Raw genomic sequence first — 19550 nt, forward strand, 5'->3', positions numbered from 1 at the left:
GAAGCCGATGTTGTGAATTTTCGCCGCTAGCGCTAGTTAGGGAGAGGCCTACTTAGGCCGTGTTTGAAAATTGACTGACAGTACTGTTAGCAATCTTTTATCTCTTTTGCGCTTCCAAGTACGTGAATAGCTCTGACTCTGTCCTAGGGAATTTTGAGTACTGTCAGTCAATTTACGAACACGGCCTTATACGCATACACCGGCCTCGGAGATTGCAGCGCTCCGGTCTTTGGTGCACAAATTGAGAAACACAGGCTTCAACACGGTTACGCTGCGTTATATAAGAAGGGGGCTTGCACTGCCCAGACCTGTCTATAAGACCGTGGTCTTACTCAACATTAGATAAAGAATTGGTTTAACTATATGTAACAACTCTTCTATTCGAAGATGACCCGCAGATATACATAATCCATATTTAATTGTGATAAAAATATCAGATTTCTAACCACTTCGATGATTTCAAAAATTGAATAAGACGTGCAAATTCAATTACTGTTGAAGGCGGTTTGTTCACTGTTATGCCCTTTATCTCTTAGTTCAAACGTTCAAATTGAGAATTTACGCCTACTCACGAAGGAATTGATTAACGTAAAGTTTTATTAACAGATAGCCTGAGTACAAAAACTGATTCAGGTTGCTACAACGTGATTAAAATATATATATATCTATTCCTATCCTATTACCATCATAGTACTGACAGTACATACGTAATGTTATACGCATAATTTGAAATGTCAACTTTTCATATAATCCTTCAACAGAAAAAATCGAAATTAACGTAAATTAGAACAGATCGCGACCAAAAAAGAATTCTAAAAAACCACATCCATTTTATCAATGGTTTGAAATGATTAACAATACGGACTTGTACATTACGTAATTAATACAGATGATACACGTAGAACGTGACGAGAAGAGCGCAACAATTGAATTGTTGTCATTAGTTAATACCGTGTATTCACCACTACTTTCATTTTTTATATTTTAATGCACGAACTACGGCTATTATTACCAAGTTATTTCAATGATATACTAACTCATTTATATATGTATACTGTATTGTAAATATATGTTTATATATACATACATACACACATATATATATATATATATATATATATATATATATAAATATCATAATACTTGTTACTTGCACTAATCGCTGGCTCCTTCAATACAATAATTTATTTATTAACTCACTTCGACTCTATATTGTGCTGTAGTAAGTAATATTTGCTAATCCGATTTTTTGTCTTTCGATTTAACGTTTTCCCAACCCGACCAAATAAAATTGGTCCGCAGGTTTCGTAACTGCACAATTCATTTTCGATAAATTAACTACAGGCGAGCATATTTAGCATATTTAGATTCACTGGGCTTCTTTTCTATCACCCTCTCAGACACGCTCTTTGATTTTGCGTTCAGGAACTGTAAGTAAATGATCAAACTTACACAACCTGTGCGCCATTCATTCAATCGTTAATCCACGGACAGTTTGTGTGTAATTTACAGTACTACACACAGATACTGTACGTGTACAGCATCGCATTGATCGATAAAAATTGATCGTTTGTAATTGATACTTCAATGAAATATAATAATAACAATAACTATTGTATAATTATTAATACTTTTAAATGCGTTAAAATTCATGTATATCATTTTCTGCATTTCATTCAAACATAAATCCCTCCCTGCCCCAAAAATTGGCTGTCAATAATATGTATAATTGTATGCATCTGTCACTTAAGTACACGATCTGCAAACAAAATTGCCAAATGTATAATAATATATAATTTACGTTCTAATTCATTTAGGGTTATCTCTCTTTCTCTATTGGTTTTTTCTTGTTTTATGCTGTCGCAAAAAATCATAAATCATATTGTAATAAAAACTTTCGATAAAAAGTAAAATTGTAACCTTTTGCTTGTGATTTTTTTTTCTATGATCCCTCACTATATTCTTGTTGCTTTTTTTCCCAGAGGAAAATAAAAATAATACAAATTTTTATACTCTACCATGATCCTCTGTACTTCGACGATATTTACATTTCGTAGCTCTGATGATCAGATCTAGATTCAGAAGACTTTGAAGAAGATAACGTTTTCAACACAGATATCACGTTGTCTGTTACCGTTGGATGAATACTCATTTGCAGTTCAGTCAATGACTCTTCAGTCTGGGAATATCATAGAAATATCATTTTAATTGTGAATACAGATGTATAATGGATCATAACTGAAGTCCCGAGAATATTCTTCCTATTGATAATATTTACCAGCTAAAATATTAAATCACCTGTCTCAATAACTGAGCTGCTGTGTGCAAAACTCTCTGCCACTTCCTCATTTCCACATTATGAAGACTCTCTTGTTGTTGCAACAAGTTTATCCAATCCTCTTCCGTCTTTGGTGTATTTCTAAAAAAATTCAAACATGGTACAGGATGAAAGTTATCAATCTGATACGGACACTTTTTTGTAGTCCTGATGATATTTGTGAAAAACTTGATTAATCTTACTTGAGAACGTGTAGATCCATAATGGTGTAAGCAGCAGCTTCTTCTAAACCCCATAATTTATAATAAAGTAAACCATTTATTAGCATAAGGCATAAAACTGCTAAGAGAAGTATCCAGCTTACTATGTTGCTGGTGTCGTTGCGAACACCTGAAACTTCGAAAAAAATTAAGGTTGATAGAACCAAAGTTGGTATAATCGCGACAGACTTATCGTTTCCGTATTTTTAAACAGCTTTTTCACCATTGTTGTTGTATACTCGTGGCAAGTCTGCTGTAACGGCTTGGTGGCAAGACTGTAAGTGATCTGTGGGATGTGCTTGTAGAGATGCGCCAGCCCCGGTCAACCGTCTTCGTCGTCTCGCCTTGCGTTTCAATCCCACTCCAACATTACCTTCCTCACTTTCAACGCTCAGCGCTTTTACCAAGCTACCAAAATACTCTTCTAATCCAGCCCAACAATTTTTCTCGATAAAACCTATATTGTAACAGAGAATACAAGAGAAATGTTTTTTTTTTCTTGATAACAGAACTTTTAGTGTTTCATTTGTTCTAAAACTAAGGAAGCGAGCAACTCAAAGAACTGATGAATTTCTGAATGAAGGTGATGTTATTTGAAAAATAGAATATTGATTTGTGAGTACGATAATGAAAACAAACACAGGTTTCTTGGTTCTTTTTTCTCAATTACAAGGCAGCTAGATTACCTTTAATATTCTACTCACTTTTAACAAGACCCCAGACATTCTTCTTGTATTTAATTTGTGAAAATACTGCAAGGTTTGTCTCACCCTCCGTAGAACTTGTCATACAGTAATGCGTGTGAACGCTGAATGAATCTGCATAAGGTATACCTGCGTTGTTGCTCTCTATATCTATACAGTATAGATGCCCAGGTCTGCTGCATGGTAGCATTATCTATATTATGGAAACAAAAAACGCGTAAAAATAGTCATGAGCCAGTGTTTTCATAACGATCAAGGTTCTTTAGATGAATTATTGGTGAGTTCCACTTTAAAGAGTCTTTTCAAATAAATGTACATACCTGCGTCTCTGTTACTTGGGAAGATTTCGGACCAACAGATTGCGACAGTGATATAGTTAGTGAAACCGTTCTTGATTTTTGACCCGTTTGACTGTCTTGTGTCCATGCCGATTGTACCAGATCTGAGGATAGTGAAAAAAATTACACAATATTTGAAGTTGCAGAAACACCGTTCAGCAGCACGTGTCAACATTTTTTCTTTGCATGTATAACAATAATTGAACTTACCGGTGGTTTTTCGTGCCGTATGAAAATCCAAGAAGAACTTTGAGTTGGTAAAGAGCAATGTGAATAATTGATCTATATGAATAGGTAATGTTGCGTTACAAAGTTGCCGTCCATCATGCACAGCTGAGCACACTGCATTACTGCGTAGGGCAATGCGTACTAGAGAAAACAAAATGATTCAGCAAATCATGAAGATTGTCAAATGCTTTCACAATCAATCAAACTGAGACATATATTATATAAAATTGAATAATGTCAGTTGAAACATATAAATCTTAAATGATTGTATCGACTGATCTTAAACTTACGTGGATGTTTCTCGGCCTCGCTCTCTGTGGTATCACTGAGATCGGTAGGATCCAGATGAGACTCTGGTCTAGTCGATGAACGTCTGTCAAGTTCAGGGTTAGACGAATTGTTGGGCTGAGGTGGCATCAATAGATTATCTGAATTAACCACTGCTCCCCCTTCAGCTTCGGAATACGATTCGACTGAGAGTTGAATGGAGATTTTTTTATCCTCCTGTGCGGGTAAGAGCGAAGGTACATAATCTTCGTCGTCAGAAGTAAGGCCAAGCTCATCACCATAGCAGGCATGAACAAGCTGCCACATTTCGGTCATGCTCATTGGCTGACCTATCAGTGCATTTTGCCAAACTCTGAAGAGCATAAGATAAGCTTTGTCCCTGGCCCCGAATGATGTGAGAAAAAATTTGTCCGTTTCCGTACAGACTAGTATAGCATTTGGTATGACTAGTGCAGTTTTCTCCTTCGTTATTGAGGCGACGTCCTTCCAACGCAGAGATACTGACGTTTCCCATGAAAATATGTTTGCATAAAAACATATGTAGTTTTGGGATACGTACAATCTTCCATGAACAAGTATATCTCGCTGCAGGGCGCAAGAGTAATCTGAAAGAAGTAGGAAATTTTTATCTAACTCTAACAAGTTTTAATACCTTTATTGTACTATTAAATTTTGGATTTATTTAGATTTGTTAGACTTTGATTACACATAACTTGGCAAAACACAATTTTTACGTTCCTGTTTATCAAAACCTATAGAATAATTCAAGATTAATTAGAAAATTTTCACGTCTTGTTGAACTCAGTCTCAGCAGTTAAATTATACAAGAAATAAAAGTCCACAGAAAATATTTTGTGAATTCAGGGGAGAAGTTGGAATACTACAAATCCCTGTTCAATAAAACTCAATTTCAACCACTTACAAGTACAACTAGATGAGTATGTAGGCTACACTAAGAAATATTCTCACCAACAACAAGTCGTTCATCATCCGGAACGTCTTTGAAAATCCTTTTAAAATCCTCAGATCGTGATTTATAAGTTGGATAAAGTACGTTATACCATGATGACTTTTTCTTGGTACGATCTCCAGCTCTGGTTTCCTTTCTAACTTCGTACGCTGAATTCCGTCCAGGTTCGGCAGAGTCCGAAGATCGATTAACTGCTTCCTACGATGCAAAAAATGTTTAATAAATTTTGCAAAGGATGCATAAGAATGTATTGAACAATCTTCAAAGGCCAATTCCAAAGATACAAAGTCTGAGTTATAGTATCTACCAAAAAGTAAGATTTCATTGATTTGATTGATTTCGAAAATTACAAAATTAATTTACCTTTTTTTTTTCATTAAAAAATTGTATATTGCAACTCATTCCTCTCTTCATCTCAATACATAGAAAAAATTCTTTCGATCCTAAGATAATACCTGGTTTTGTTGATCCTCTAGTTTGCTAGGGGATATATCTTTATTGACGAAATTAGCAACATCCGAATGAGGTCTAGAGTGATCCCTCTTGGTATAGGGCCTGGGACTTGGCCAAGGTGATGGAGTAGGGCTAGGTGAAGGGCTATTGCAACCTGAGCCTCCCCCCAAATTTGTATCAATCAAATTAGAAGCCGATCCATCATTTCCACTGACGCCGATGGTTAGATTGGCATTTGTCAGCGACAGATTGTTGCTAGTTATCGAGTCGTGGCTGGAAGTGGAAACGTTCTCCACCGACTTGTTCCTGAAAGTAAATTTCATGCATTATTTTTTTTTTCTGATATCCCTAATGATGAGTAGAAAAATAATGAGTCAATATTTTGCCTTGTCCATTTCAGAATTTCAATTGTTTGCTTCGTTAACACTGAAGCCAGTATTGTTGTTATGTACTGTACTTATTGTTAAAATGAACAATAAAAGAAAGATGAGCAATTGCAAATAGTAATAATTGTTCCGTTGGTGTTTTCTCTTTATTCAGTTGCTTTGTTTACTTTTTTATTCCAGTGTTTTCGAGAAGTCAAGCCGCGTATCAATATATCTCAATGTCGTTGAAATCGCGAATGACATTAGATAGGCTACTATGAACGACAATACGAGGTAATAATTGAGAGATAAGGCAATGATGGATGGGAGGTGGATATAGGGTAATTGTCGTAAATAGACGGATCAATGCTACGCGTCTTTTAATACAAGTGGAACAATTTTTTTTCGTTGTCGCCAAGCGATAACGACGACGTTCTGTTGTCATTACCGCAACTCGGGTTTCCCCGCCTTTTCGATACTCGGAGGGTACAGAACATGCGGATACAGGAATTACTTAAGCTACACTTACATAATGGAGGTGGGGTCTCCTCCCGGGGTGGCTGAATCGTTCTCGTATAATATTAGAAGTTCTGATGCAGCAGGACCGAAATCTGTAATGTGAACTGCCATCTGCCACATTATCGGCAAACGTATCAGCGGTAAACCGGATAATCCCTGCTGTCAACGATTGTTCTCATTGTCGATAATAATACACCGCATTTAGGGTCATAATCTAAATTTCATCTGATATAACTCCTCTGACGTTCGTTTATTTCGAACTGTCTACTATAACTACTTATTGTTACAGTGCCGATTCTACACAATCTTCTGTTTCGATTAATTACCACTGGACACGAAACAAAACACCTACCTTGACGTTTCACATGTTTTGTTTTTTATTTCTCCGTACGTACGCACTGACTAATGTCTCAGACGATAAGGTACACTAGGGTAACGTACACTTTGCGTCTTATCGAATTTATCAATGATTATATTACACCTGTTTTCATTATTGTAGAATTTCTATACGACCCCACACACAGCACTTGCGCGATGTGTATAAACACCAAATCCTAATTATTTGTGTATACACTTCTACGATCGTTTGTTTTTCAACGTTACTTTCAGTAAAGTTTTTCACTCACTCTCGATTGATCTACCAGAGACGCGCTTTCCCCGAGACCAAATTTGCAAATGACGAAAAAAATTTGTAAAACTATATCTGCCACTTTACCTGCCCGCACTAATAATAATGAGATACTTCACGATCACGAAGTATGCAAATCAAGGAAGATGCTAGCTTCCCGGGCACCGGTTGGTATCTAACTGTGGTAGTTAGCCAGTATCAGGTGGGTCATTGCCATTTTTCACCGCGGTAGCGCTCATGTTGTTTCAGTTCAGCGGTGTTAATAACGGTAACGTTAGACACGAACTGTAATAAATTAGTGAAAAAGTAAAAAGATCCGGTGGGTAAAAATATCAAATATTGTTCCCAACCACTTCCTAACCATAAAAAAACAGGGTAGAAACGAACAATTGTTCAATAGTGAGAAAACTTCATTTTTCACGCAATTCAGTGATCCCTGGGTGATCCATTCGGGATTACTTTTACTTATATTTTGAACTGACTTGTCTAGTCTCATATTTGCAATTGTCATTAATAAATATGATAGCAAGAAAAAAAAAGAATTAGCTGAAGGTCGAGTGATATGATAATTACTATTGATTGAACTGATTATCCGAAAACAATTAATGTTTATGTTTAATTTTTTTTTTTATTTTGTCGTTATGTATACGGGATACACATATTATTTATCTTCAGGCTTGTTGAAGACGAGAGTATAGCCACATTTTCCGCAGTAATGACGGTCTTCCATGGCTGCCATGAAAACTCCGGCACCGCATTGTTCGGAAGGACATTCTCGTCGTAGACGATGAATCTTGCCATTCTCGTCGACCTAGAAACAGAGGAATTTGAAGATTTTATTCAACTATACACTGTTTTGTTTCTTTTTCACATTCAGAATGGAATAAAGGAAATATGCAACTGCTAACACATAGTAATAATTAATGTACCTTGTAAAACTTGAGGACAGCAAGCTTAACCTTCTTCTTCTTGTGCTTGATCTTCTTGGGGGTGGAGTAATTCTTCTTCTTGCGTTTCTTGGCTCCACCACGAAGGCGGAGTACCAAGTGAAGCGTAGATTCTTTCTGGATATTGTAATCGGAAAGAGTTCTTCCATCCTCAAGTTGCTTGCCAGCAAAAATCAAACGCTGCTGATCAGGGGGAATCCCTGAAGAAATCAAAGCAAATCGTTACATTTTTCTTCTCTTTTTTACTGACTATTTGATTTGTGGCCAGAACTTTCAAGATTCCCTCTTTTCGAGTACATTTGTTGCGCTTAATCCTACCCTAGTGTGTTTAATAGTTAAATGGTACAATTTGATAAAAATTTCATCTTCTTGGTATTTTCGCTTAGTCCCAACTAAATTACCTTCTTTATCTTGTATTTTTGCCTTCACATTTTCAATCGTGTCGGAGGCTTCCACCTCCAATGTGATTGTCTTCCCAGTTAAAGTTTTGACGAATATCTGCATGATGGTTATGGTCTAGACCAGCTGTAAAAGAAAAACGGAAAAAATATACATGTGTCTACATTGAAATCTCACCCTGAAAATGTTTTGGCTGGGAAAAATAATCATACAAAAATGATACAATTAGAAATTAGAAAAATTGGGGAAGAAAAAAAATTTGCCATATTTCAAAAATTACTTTATTTCACTTTTAATTTCTCAATTAAACTTAATGGTATACAGTGATTGAATACAAGTAGAATAGTCCAATGTTTGAATTAAATAATAAAATCGAAGAATATGTGTCAAGTCTTTAGTTTGGTTTGCTACGAACAGTGATTAAACTAACAAAACTGCATTAATGCAGCCGTCGTTTTCGGGATTATTGGTAACTTGGGCATATTTACCCCATACAACTTTACCGGACTGTGTAACAAGCCCCAATTCGGAAATATTCACTTCAATAACAGTACCCTTAGTTATAACGCCAAGAGTTGTGTACATGGCTGAGCTCGGATTTTTTTTAACACCAATAATTGGGAGACAGAATGTGGCCTTTAGTTCTGGATGAGTAACGTGTGCCTTCTTGAATCTGAGAGCCATAGGTCTGATGAACCTCTCAAACTTTGGTGGTTTCCTGGTAAAACTTTCACCAACAAATGTTACTTTTGTCACCATTCGCTTCCATGCTTTCCGCTTGGATTTTCCAGTTCGCATCACCTTGAACACCTCTGAATCTGACTGTGCCCTTACTTTTGGTATCGGGACATCCCATTTACCAGCCTTTTCTTTACGTTTTTGTTTTATGAGGTTGGATAAGACTTTCGCGCGCGAAGAAACGTCCCTGTCCAGCAGGTAAACTGGAAGCGCTCCCTCTGGGGTGGGTTCAGTTTTCTTTCGGACATTTTTCTCCTCGTGAGCCTTGATCTTCTTTTTCATCTGGATCTTCTCATTGCGGCGTTCTTTGTTAAAGATCTTTGCCTTCAATCCTCGTAGGCTGCGTGCTTTTTCTGCACGTTTGTGAGGTTCCCTAGCCTCTCGCTTACGCTTGCGTTCTTCATAGTCAAGCCGCCTTCCATACAAGGTTCGGAAACGGTCCATATACTCATTTTGTGGCATTTTGTTTTCTTATATCTGCTTGCTGAAACAGAAAATTTCTATGTCTTTTAATTAGCACATGTCGATGTTCAGATTTGGACAGTTGGCTAATTGATAATTATGTATTTTATATATACTTGGTTTGAAAATTTACAAATAAATTTGATCTATTCTTTACAGCAAAGAACTTACCTTAGACTTTTTTTCAATCGTCGATTTCACAGATACACAGACATTACCTGTCCAACAATTATTTTTTCTTCGATCTCCCCACTTCAAGCCAAGGAATACAAAGCCATGATTTCTGGTTCTTGAAATTGACGCAACTTGTGATAACTTCTTAACAAACTCAATTTAATAACGCTAATTGAAAATATCTAGTTTTGATATAAAATTATTCAAATTCATTGAGTAAATGGAATATTTGCTTTCACAACTTCAGCAGCTACAACCAGACTGCCCAAATCTTGAATTAAAACGTACGAGTCTTATAATATAATTGCGTGATCGTACAAATATTGAGATATGCAAGACTAGTGATTGTGATAATATTGTAGAGCATGACACTTGTACCGGTACAAATGTTACGCATAAGCTAAAGATGTACCCGAATCAATGGAGTAAAACTGTTGTATGACAGCAAAAAGCAAACATATCAAATCATACTAGAAAAAAAAAACAGTACGTTTGATGTAAACTATTTCATGAAATACTTTGGATTAGAGTCCAAAGGTTCGCCAAACACTGCCCCGTAAGAATAGCATGTGGGCGATTGGTGACGGAGGTTATTTTGTAGAAAATGAATGCTGCGAAAAAACATACGACCTTTAGCTAAAATTACATAATTTCGCTATGTTTCTATTACAAATCAGCGACTACCGTTGAAGATCGTTAGATTTCAATAGTCATCAGCGGTATCGCCAATGCATTTTGTAATGGAGAAGAACACGCGCTGGACCGACCAAGTGGGCAGAAAAACGTGGCAAATGTCAGGATTAGGTAAAAGTAGTATTGGATCACAGCAGGATCGTTTTCGCGCGTTTACAACAGCAGTTAAGCAGTTTCGATAGATAGAAATGTCGTTCAGGGTGTTAAATACCGCAAAATGTTAAGTATTTGAATGAAAATTAGAGAAACATATTCCAACTCACCTACAGCCGACCACGCCAGGAACAGAAAAGACCGCCGAGTATCGAGGCGGCTTAGAGGGAAAGTCGAGTGGATAAGAAATCTTTCTCCCCTTCTTGCGACGTTCACCTTATGCCATGAACCACGCAGATGCTGTGCGTTCCGTCGGTAATGCGTTAATACATTGGTATTAGACACGCTGCAATCTATTCAGTGATTTTATGTACGTATGCACACACAATCATGAATGCACAGGTCAAATTTCAATGTCACCATTGATTTATCTTACGCATTAAATCTACTATACATGTGCTTGTAATGATTGTTTAAATCGGTACATAGACCAAACAGTTGACATAACGACGATTTCCATCTACCTTGTTCCGTCAGAAATTTGCATATAATATGTTTTTAGAATCAGTTGTACAGTCAGGAAAACTAAATGCTTCATTCGTTTTTTATATATACGTGCATAATTATAGCACGTCAACTATTTATTTAACGTTTCAAACGAATTTCAATGAGAGTTTCAGTCCTGTTCAAAGTTTTGGCTCGCAGCCACCAGTGAAGCGCTGTGGACACCTAGCATGACGAAATTGTCAAAAGTTTGTGTCTGAAAAACTGTCACCAGATGGCGACAAGATTCTAAAGAGTTCCGGCGTTCTTTGCATGCGCATCTCTGCTTCTGCCCTATCGCCCGTTGTCACCAATTCCAAGTTTTAGCGCCGCCAGCCGCGAGCTTAGACTCTAAATAGTTTAGAGATTTTTTATTAATTAAAGTTAATCGCAAATATGGGAGGTGACGAAGGCATCGGGGTTACAACAGGGCAGCCTAATTTATACAAGCAAGATTTATCGAAGCTCGTAAGTTCCGGCGTTAGCTATCCGCCTCGATTAGATTATCTTAGCCGACATATTTTGTACAGGCTACTGCCACTGCTGCTTTAATTCTCAAACATATTTTATCCCCTGGATATCACATTCCAGTTTGACGATGTTCAATTATTGCTTCGAAACATCGGCCGATGCATTGCACTGATTAATTTTCGGAGAACTCGCTTAACAGCACTTTAACGTAACCTCAAATATCTATTCACGCGCTGTCCTTACACACGGTTCCGTATAATGGCGTGGCTTAGGGCTGGTTAAGAACTTCGTAGGGCATAAACTTTGCTTTGAAATTCGCTATCCATGCATTATCATATTTACAATCAATCAACTAACTGTAATCGAGCTCCCCACATTCCCCTAGCGAATCGTGGCGCGTTATGGAGCGATTTTACGTGAACGTGCGATTTCACATGGCAAATGAAAAAAAAAATATCTGTCCAATTTTGGAACGCATTATTCAAATGCATTGAATTAACGGATTCCTTCACATGAATATGGGATAGAAACAAAACGACGCTAGGTTAGGAATCAATCACCTCATTATCTCAAATGTCAGATGGACTTGGGAATAGTTTTTTCATACAATATGTTGTAGGTTTAGAACTCATGGATTCATAGTGCAAACGAAAAATATTCACACCGCTCTACAGGAATAAGTGTATTTAACCCAAAGTAAATATTTTAACCAATTTTGATTAGCAAAGAACCAATGCACCTTGTTTCTTAGTGAAAGAATTCCAAGCGCATCTTTGTTAAATACCAGTTTAGAGACTTGCTTTCAGATATTGCTGGTTTAGAAATCAATGTAAATGACGAATGAGTAAAAACATGAGTGATATCTTCTGATTTTTTTATAGTATTCATTTGAAAGCTTTATGCGAAGAATTTTGAGAAAGTTATTGATAATAAGACAGAAATTTGGTACTGAAATTAACCGTGAAATCATATAAACCTTTTTTTATTACAGGATGTTGGTAAGTTGACTGCACTGTCCCGGGAAGTCATCAGCCGACAGGCGACGATAAACATTGGTAAGAACGATTTTTTGTGAGAAGTATCTAAACGATGTTATTACAATATTAGAAACGACAAATTATACATGAATGCTAATTATTAAAATTACCTTATTATGTTTTCAATACCATTAGCATTCAGAGCTGATTAATTTACAATTTTCATTATTTTTCCACAGGAACGATCGGACATGTAGCCCATGGAAAGTCAACAATCGTCAAAGCCATTTCAGGCGTGCAAACTGTACGGTTTAAAAATGAGCTGGAAAGAAATATTACCATCAAACTCGGTATGCTTCACTTGAGAAATTATTTCAAATGTCTAATATAAAAATTTAGTTGATGTGATGGTATTTTTTTATAACTAGTAATAAGTACTAACTAAGTCTTTATCGTATTATTCCTGAATGATTACTTTCAATTATCTAACCTTGTAGGACATGGAATGCTTCTAAGTTTTATTGACTTCTAAGAACTGTCCAAAACCTAGGCTTTCCTACGAATGTCTTCATGTGAACATATCTTGTTTCAATCAACTGGAGATTGTATACAAAGAATGGATACTCATTTTTCAACCCAAAACTTTACTTGTTGATACTTTGCAGAAACAACTCATAGCATCAAATGATCTCATTGCATGCATTAAATACATACCACATTATTAAAAATAGTATCCAACAGTCGGGAAGGTCAGGATATTTAATCAACGAAATTTCACACAAAATCCAGGGTTCGCAATGCTTTTAAGCCACGTAATTTTAGGGAAAATAGAGAAACACTTTGTGAAAATAACGGGCTGTTAGGGTTTCAATATTTTTTCATAGTATTTACCAAACAGAGCAAAATTAGATACACACTAAGGTGTACGTCATTTTGGTAATTTTGAAATTTTTTCAATTGTACCCCAAAAATGTGTTTGAATTGTAGAAAAATAAAATCCCCTGTAAATATAAAAATTTTCGGACAATATTCAGACGTACCGGAGGATGACTGAAATTTTGAATGTACAATACATTTAAATCTTCGCTACATATTAATTTTTTTTTTTTGTACAAACTAAAATGGATTGAAAACAGAAATTCGATGGTTGAGAATAATGTTTATATTTTCAACTAAATGTAGGATCAAAATAATTCGGGGGTAGCGTAAGTATTCCATAAATAACGACACTCCATGAAACCGTAAAAATTATGGTCTTGTGAAAAATAGGTTACTTTCAGGGAAATAGGGGATTAATGTGTAGCTTGAAAATCTTGAGCAAACTTTACCACAGTACTCAATTTTTTTAATTTTATACCCGTATCCGAAAGATATTTGACGGTGTTTCATTTTAGACATTCAAATTTTGTCGCAAAGCTTCTCATGTCTCTTAAATAAAATTCGTTCAGAAGAACAAAGGCGATACAAATGTTAACGAGGATAAAAGTAAAAGATATTGAAAAGCGCAAAAAAAAAAAAAAAAAGGTGGAAGCAACCCCACGTATGAAAGTGAAGTAATAAAGAAGATCGAAGAGGAAAAAATAGCATGTAAGAACGGAAAACGGTACCTATAATAAGAGAAGGTGCAAAATTTGGCGTGTCATGAAAATAAAAAAAAAATAAATGAATAAATAAAAGAAACACTTGTGCTGAATCCTAAAGTAAAGCACAGGGGTCGGAAATAGAAACGGATCATTCACCAAAACAATGAAATGGTGAAAGAAATATCGGTTTAATAAAAGTAAATAATCCTTGTCTCCTTCATGAAATAGAACGGATGAATCACGCCGTTTAAATCTTTGGCATTACAGAGCCACACCATGCGGAGGCGATCAACAAAGAAAATGGAAAAAACAGTGTCGAAGAGGCAGATCCTGCGGATAAAAGCCCGCCTCCGATCTCCAACTCGAGTACGTCCCAATTTACAAAAAAACGTGCTATATTTCGGAGCTCTGACGCAGAGCGTCCTGTCAAGATACCACGGCTTAGCGAGGGTGACAACGATAACGACACCGATGATGACAACGACAACGAGGATGATGACGACATTATTCACACTGTGACAACAAACGGTGAGAATTCGCCCAGTATACCCGAGGAAGAAGCGGCAACGGGAATTGAGAGGCGAATCCAGGCTGAGAATTTGGTGGCAGTCGAAGTAGATAAAAGAACGAAGTACAGTTTGAAAGAAGCAGTGATAAAGCTTGAAGATATTGGGACAAAGATAAACGAACTTAAATCGAGTATAAAATCTTCGAACAATCGCGAGGATTTACACGAGGTGGAGAGAATATTAGATAAAAGATATTCAAAAGGAGTTGAAGTATACGCTGTGAAGTGGAAAGGCTGGGACGACAGCTTTAACACTTGGGAACCACTTTCGAATTTGACAAACTGTGCCGAACTGTTGGCAGCTTTTGAGAATTCAAATGCCGGACTGGTTGACACATTCAAAAACCAGATTAATTACTATCCTTCGATGATGGAGATGGAGAGTCTTATGAAGAATTTCAAGCAGACAGGAAAGATAATGGATTATAAATTGCCAAATAAACAGGAGCTGAATGAAAACATAAACAAGCTGTTAAAATGGCCCAACAGAATGAACGCCAAACTGTTGACTAAAGTGAAGTTTGATATTTTAGTATACGAATTTCACGATCATAGATCTGCCCAGCTAAAGCTTTTGAAAGAATGGGAAAACGAGATAAGAACAATAACAAAGGACAGACCAGTAATTAAGGTAGAAAATGATGTGGACTTTGAAGGCCCGCCGCAGGATTTTTTATACGTCGATGCTTATCTTCCTGGCAAGGGGGTAACGATACCGGAAGATCCGCCAATCGGTTGCGAGTGTTTGGTCTGCGAGCCAAAGTCGATCTGTTGCGGTAAGCAGTCGGGCGGATCTTTTGCCTACACGACAGCAAAAAGGATCCGAGTCCCTCTAGGCACTCCGATATACGAATGCAATAAGAGATGCGCTTGCGATCAAAGCTGCTTGAATCGTGTTGTTCAGCACGGGACATCTGTAAAACTTTGCATATTTAGAACGGAGACGGGATGCGGATGGGGAGTGAAATCTCTTCAATACATAAAGAAGGGTACTTTCGTTACGGAGTACGTCGGAGAGGTGATAACAAACGACGAGGCTGAGAGAAGGGGAAAACAGTACGACGCGGCTGGCAGAACTTACTTGTTCGACCTAGACTATAACGAGATGGAACAGTGTCCGTACACGGTTGACGCAGCAACCTATGGAAATATATCTCACTTTATAAATCACTCTTGCGATCCAAATTTGGCTGTTTACGGTGTGTGGATAAATTGTTTGGATCCAAATTTGCCGAAACTTGGCTTATTCGCGACAAGGAATATATTGAGATACGAAGAAATTACCTTTGACTACATGTGCCAATCGCTCAGGAATACGTCGGTCGTCACGCCCAAGAAGGAAAAACTTCAAGCAGACATTTCTCCCGCTTTATCTCCTCGTCAACGACTCGAATTACCACGTGATAATGTTATTCTGAATAATGATTCTGCCGAATCCAGAGCTAGGTGTAAATGCGGAGCTGTTAAGTGCAGACGATATTTATTTTAAATTTATGCCCCAGGGAGTAAAGTTATTATAATCGTAATAATAATTATTAGTAATAATATTATTAATAGAATAAACATTATTGTGTTGTTCCAAGGATAAGTTGGCTTTGGTTATCATATAAATCCTTTTTATATCTAAGACTTGAGGTTCGAAATTTATCTTGGATGCTAAATAGGATTCAAATTGTACAAATAAATCCGGCCACGATGATCCTCTGTACAAAAGTATGGACTATTTCTCGGGCTTATTCCTAGCGCAAGGAAACCTTGGCTTAATCTAAGACGAAAAAAGCCAATCATAATAATGATTAATGTTTTGTTCGATACCTATCATTTGCATTTATTTTCAATACTTCACTAGAGTATACTCTATTGATGAACAGATCACTGATAGTTTTTAATACTGTTGTAATTGGTAGTTAGGATTAACATATCCAAATTGAAACAAAAATTACGTTTTGAATTGGTCAGTTTATGAACTCAAGGTTTGATCATTATTCTGTTTTTATCTTCTCGTTTTTTCTCCGTAAGAATTAGCCACTAGTCTCGTTTATGTTGTTTTCATATTAAAGCATAGTATTTTAGTGATTAGCAAGTTTATTTTATGTTATATTCAGAGAATAATTTAATCCTACGTAGAAATAAAAATTCGACAATTATATTTAATACAGTAAGTCTGTGTTACGCGACATAAAATTTTTCAACTTGTTGGTATAAAATGACGATTGCCTTTTACTCGTATCACTTTTTTCTTCATCCATTGAAATCTCAATTTAGTAATTAATGGGTATCAGTTGTAAATAAATATTAGTATTTTGTTATACATAATAATGTTAAATCACACCTCAGCACATAGTGCGATCATTGATTGATTATTCAGCACTGCATAGAGTTGTTTTTCTTTTTGTTATCACGGACTCTTTAAAAGCATTTTGTTGGATGGAGGTACAGTAGTTTATTGTTAAGTGAAAAACAGTGTTAATCAAATCGAAAGATGAATAATTAAAATATTAAACGAAAAAATACGTAAAATTATAACAAAACAATAAATACTGTTTCTCATTTTCCCGACTGCTTGCTATATCTACGTGTCCATTTAACTCTAATTGTTAGCTAATATAATTATTAAAATGACTTTTTCCTTAAGTTGTGCACGAATTTTGCAGGTTTAGATGATCGTTTGACTTGGTCAAAGTTGTTTTTATCATTTAATCTTTACCCGCGATGCAAAACTCAAGCCATACCGAAAATAATATTAAATATTTCAATTTTATATTATTCCTTCTCTATACATGTAAAAAGATACTAGGAATAAACAAACAAAAAAATTGCTTTAAAAGTACAATTTGAACAAATTTCCCTTTACCATCTCTCATAATTCATCATCATTTAAATAACTGGGCAACAGATGAAACTTCATTTTCATCACATTCCAGGATATGCTAACGCGAAGATTTACAAATGTGACAATGAGAAATGCCCTCGGCCAGCGTGTTACATCTCCGCAGGCTCAAGCAAGGATGATTCTTTTCCGTGCTTTCGGCCAGCCTGCAGTGGTCGTTTCCAGTTGGTTCGGCATGTCTCGTTTGTAGATTGCCCTGGTCACGATATTCTCATGGCTACCATGCTGAACGGAGCAGCCGTTATGGATGCTGCGTTGTTGTTAATTGGTATGACAATATTTGTTCTCACTTTTATATACACCTACCAGTATCACTCTATTCTTAGATATCCAGGATTGGGAAATATTTTATCTTCAACTACCTTCAAGCACCAGCCTCTGTTCTGGTTTTCATTTTAGTTTGAAGAAATATTCGTGTGATTCAAGAGAGTTGATACTTTCTGTTGGCGCTATGAACCCGCCAACTAATTTTAGTCTTGATATATCCCCTTTGATGTAACAAATTTTAATTTTCAGCTGGTAATGAGTCTTGCCCTCAGCCTCAAACTTCCGAGCATTTAGCAGCTATAGAAGTAATGAAGCTGAAGCATATCGTTGTACTGCAGAATAAAATTGATCTTGTTAAAGAGGGTCAGGCTAAAGAGCAGTATGAGCAGATTTTGAAATTCATTCAAGGTAAGAGAGAGGCTTCCTTCTCCTCTACATTTCATTTAGTAACATTAAATTTCTACTCCATTTAGGAACTGTTGCGGAAGGCGCACCAATCGTCCCTATATCAGCTCAATTGAAGTACAACATTGAAGTATTATGTGAATACATCATAAAAAAAATTCCCGTGCCATTACGTGACTTTACCTCAGACCCTCGTCTCATCGTTATTCGTTCTTTCGATGTCAACAAGCCTGGTTGTGAAGTTGACGATTTGAAAGGTGGTGTTGCCGGAGGAAGTATTCTTAAAGGAGTTCTGAAGGTACGTTTTTTCTGCCTTCTTCGATGAAAGATATTTCAATCAGCATAGCGCCCTCGGCATTTATTACTTTTCTTCAGGTTGGAATGGAGATTGAAGTACGACCAGGACTGGTGTCCAAAGACAGTGAAGGCAAATTAACTTGTCGGCCGATATTTTCTCGCGTCGTTTCTTTGTATGCTGAGCAAAATGAACTTCAGTTCGCTGTCCCGGGAGGACTTATTGGTAAACTAGATAATCTATGCTCGCGCGATGCAATGATACAGTTTTTACTAAGTTTCTAATTTTTTGACAGGTGTTGGTACAAAGATCGAGCCTACGCTTTGTCGTGCTGATCGATTAGTGGGTCAAATTTTGGGAGCAGTCGGAGCTCTACCTAAGATCTTTATTGAACTCGAAATATCGTACTACTTGTTGAAACGTCTATTAGGAGTGCGAACGGAGGGTGACAAGAAAGGCGCCAAGGTGAGAATAACAGGAACGCGTTTCAAACGGAAAATAATGCAAGTGATTAGAACATTCTCTGAATTTTGCTTCGCCCTTGTTTTAGGTACAAAAATTATCGAAGAACGAGGTACTATTGGTGAATATTGGCTCTCTGTCGACCGGAGGGCGAGTTTTAGCCACACGCGCCGATCTCGCTAAAATAAGTTTGACCAATCCTGTTTGCACGGAAGTTGATGAGAAGATAGCTCTCTCTCGACGTGTTGAGAAACATTGGCGTCTTATTGGATGGGGTCAGATCCGCGGAGGGGACACCATCGAACCAATTATTGACCATAAATAAATCAACAGACAAATAAATAAAGAAATAAGTAAATAATTGGAACAGGGAATTGCCGTGTATTTTACCTCATCTTTTTAATAAACTCTATGAACTCTCATCGAACTCCTCGTTTCAGTGTATATCTCGACAAATTCTTCATGCCAATCACATTGATTTTCATTGGAATCAAGAAGGAGGAAGGTGCAGAATTATAACTGCATTCTTTCGCCTTAAAAAGTATCAAAATA

General features: G+C 36.7%; 4 protein-coding genes across 9 annotated transcripts; 1 reads left to right on the forward strand and 3 right to left on the reverse strand.

Moving 5' to 3' along the window:
• Window positions 1–578: 578 nt before the first annotated feature.
• On the reverse strand, window positions 579–7310 carry LOC124183372 (protein Aster-B-like). 5 transcript variants are annotated; one of them, XM_046571789.1, is made up of 12 exons: window positions 6756–7310; window positions 6414–6559; window positions 5522–5825; window positions 5066–5264; window positions 4099–4701; window positions 3791–3949; window positions 3563–3684; window positions 3243–3435; window positions 2762–2995; window positions 2521–2674; window positions 2299–2419; window positions 579–2179 (listed from the first exon to the last, which is right to left on the reverse strand). In XM_046571789.1, the coding sequence occupies exons 2-12, from the start codon at window positions 6521–6523 to the stop codon at window positions 2045–2047; spliced, it is 2334 nt and encodes a 777-aa protein (XP_046427745.1). In that variant the 5' UTR covers window positions 6524–6559; window positions 6756–7310; the 3' UTR covers window positions 579–2044. The 5 variants fall into 5 exon arrangements, with proteins under 5 accessions (XP_046427745.1, XP_046427744.1, XP_046427747.1 ...); XM_046571788.1 differs by having other exon boundaries at window positions 6414–6562; XM_046571791.1 differs by having other exon boundaries at window positions 2521–2668; window positions 4099–4159; window positions 4448–4701; window positions 6414–7304.
• Window positions 7311–7639: 329 nt separating this feature from the next.
• On the reverse strand, window positions 7640–10828 carry LOC124183381 (ubiquitin-40S ribosomal protein S27a). The gene is made up of 4 exons (XM_046571806.1): window positions 10708–10828; window positions 8380–8503; window positions 7961–8178; window positions 7640–7842 (listed from the first exon to the last, which is right to left on the reverse strand). The coding sequence occupies exons 2-4, from the start codon at window positions 8480–8482 to the stop codon at window positions 7693–7695; spliced, it is 471 nt and encodes a 156-aa protein (XP_046427762.1). The 5' UTR covers window positions 8483–8503; window positions 10708–10828; the 3' UTR covers window positions 7640–7692.
• LOC124183378 (ribosome biogenesis protein NSA2 homolog) lies at window positions 8643–10767 on the reverse strand. The gene is made up of 2 exons (XM_046571803.1): window positions 10708–10767; window positions 8643–9599 (listed from the first exon to the last, which is right to left on the reverse strand). Exon 2 carries the CDS (start codon window positions 9575–9577, stop codon window positions 8798–8800), a length of 780 nt encoding a protein of 259 aa, XP_046427759.1. The 5' UTR covers window positions 9578–9599; window positions 10708–10767; the 3' UTR covers window positions 8643–8797.
• Window positions 10829–11328: 500 nt separating the features above from the next.
• LOC124183374 (eukaryotic translation initiation factor 2 subunit 3, Y-linked-like) lies at window positions 11329–19425 on the forward strand. 2 transcript variants are annotated; one of them, XM_046571794.1, is made up of 9 exons: window positions 11354–11548; window positions 12543–12606; window positions 12768–12878; window positions 17604–17837; window positions 18086–18244; window positions 18310–18539; window positions 18617–18761; window positions 18832–19001; window positions 19087–19425. In XM_046571794.1, the coding sequence occupies exons 1-9, from the start codon at window positions 11477–11479 to the stop codon at window positions 19321–19323; spliced, it is 1422 nt and encodes a 473-aa protein (XP_046427750.1). In that variant the 5' UTR covers window positions 11354–11476; the 3' UTR covers window positions 19324–19425. The 2 variants fall into 2 exon arrangements, with proteins under 2 accessions (XP_046427748.1, XP_046427750.1); XM_046571792.1 differs by lacking the exons at window positions 17604–17837; window positions 18086–18244; window positions 18310–18539; ... (1 more) ...; window positions 18832–19001; window positions 19087–19425 and adding an exon at window positions 14379–17550 and having other exon boundaries at window positions 11329–11548.
• Window positions 19426–19550: the final 125 nt, after the last annotated feature.

Source organism: Neodiprion fabricii, chromosome 5, assembly GCF_021155785.1.
Source record: "Neodiprion fabricii isolate iyNeoFabr1 chromosome 5, iyNeoFabr1.1, whole genome shotgun sequence".
NCBI lineage: Eukaryota > Metazoa > Arthropoda > Insecta > Hymenoptera > Diprionidae > Neodiprion > Neodiprion fabricii.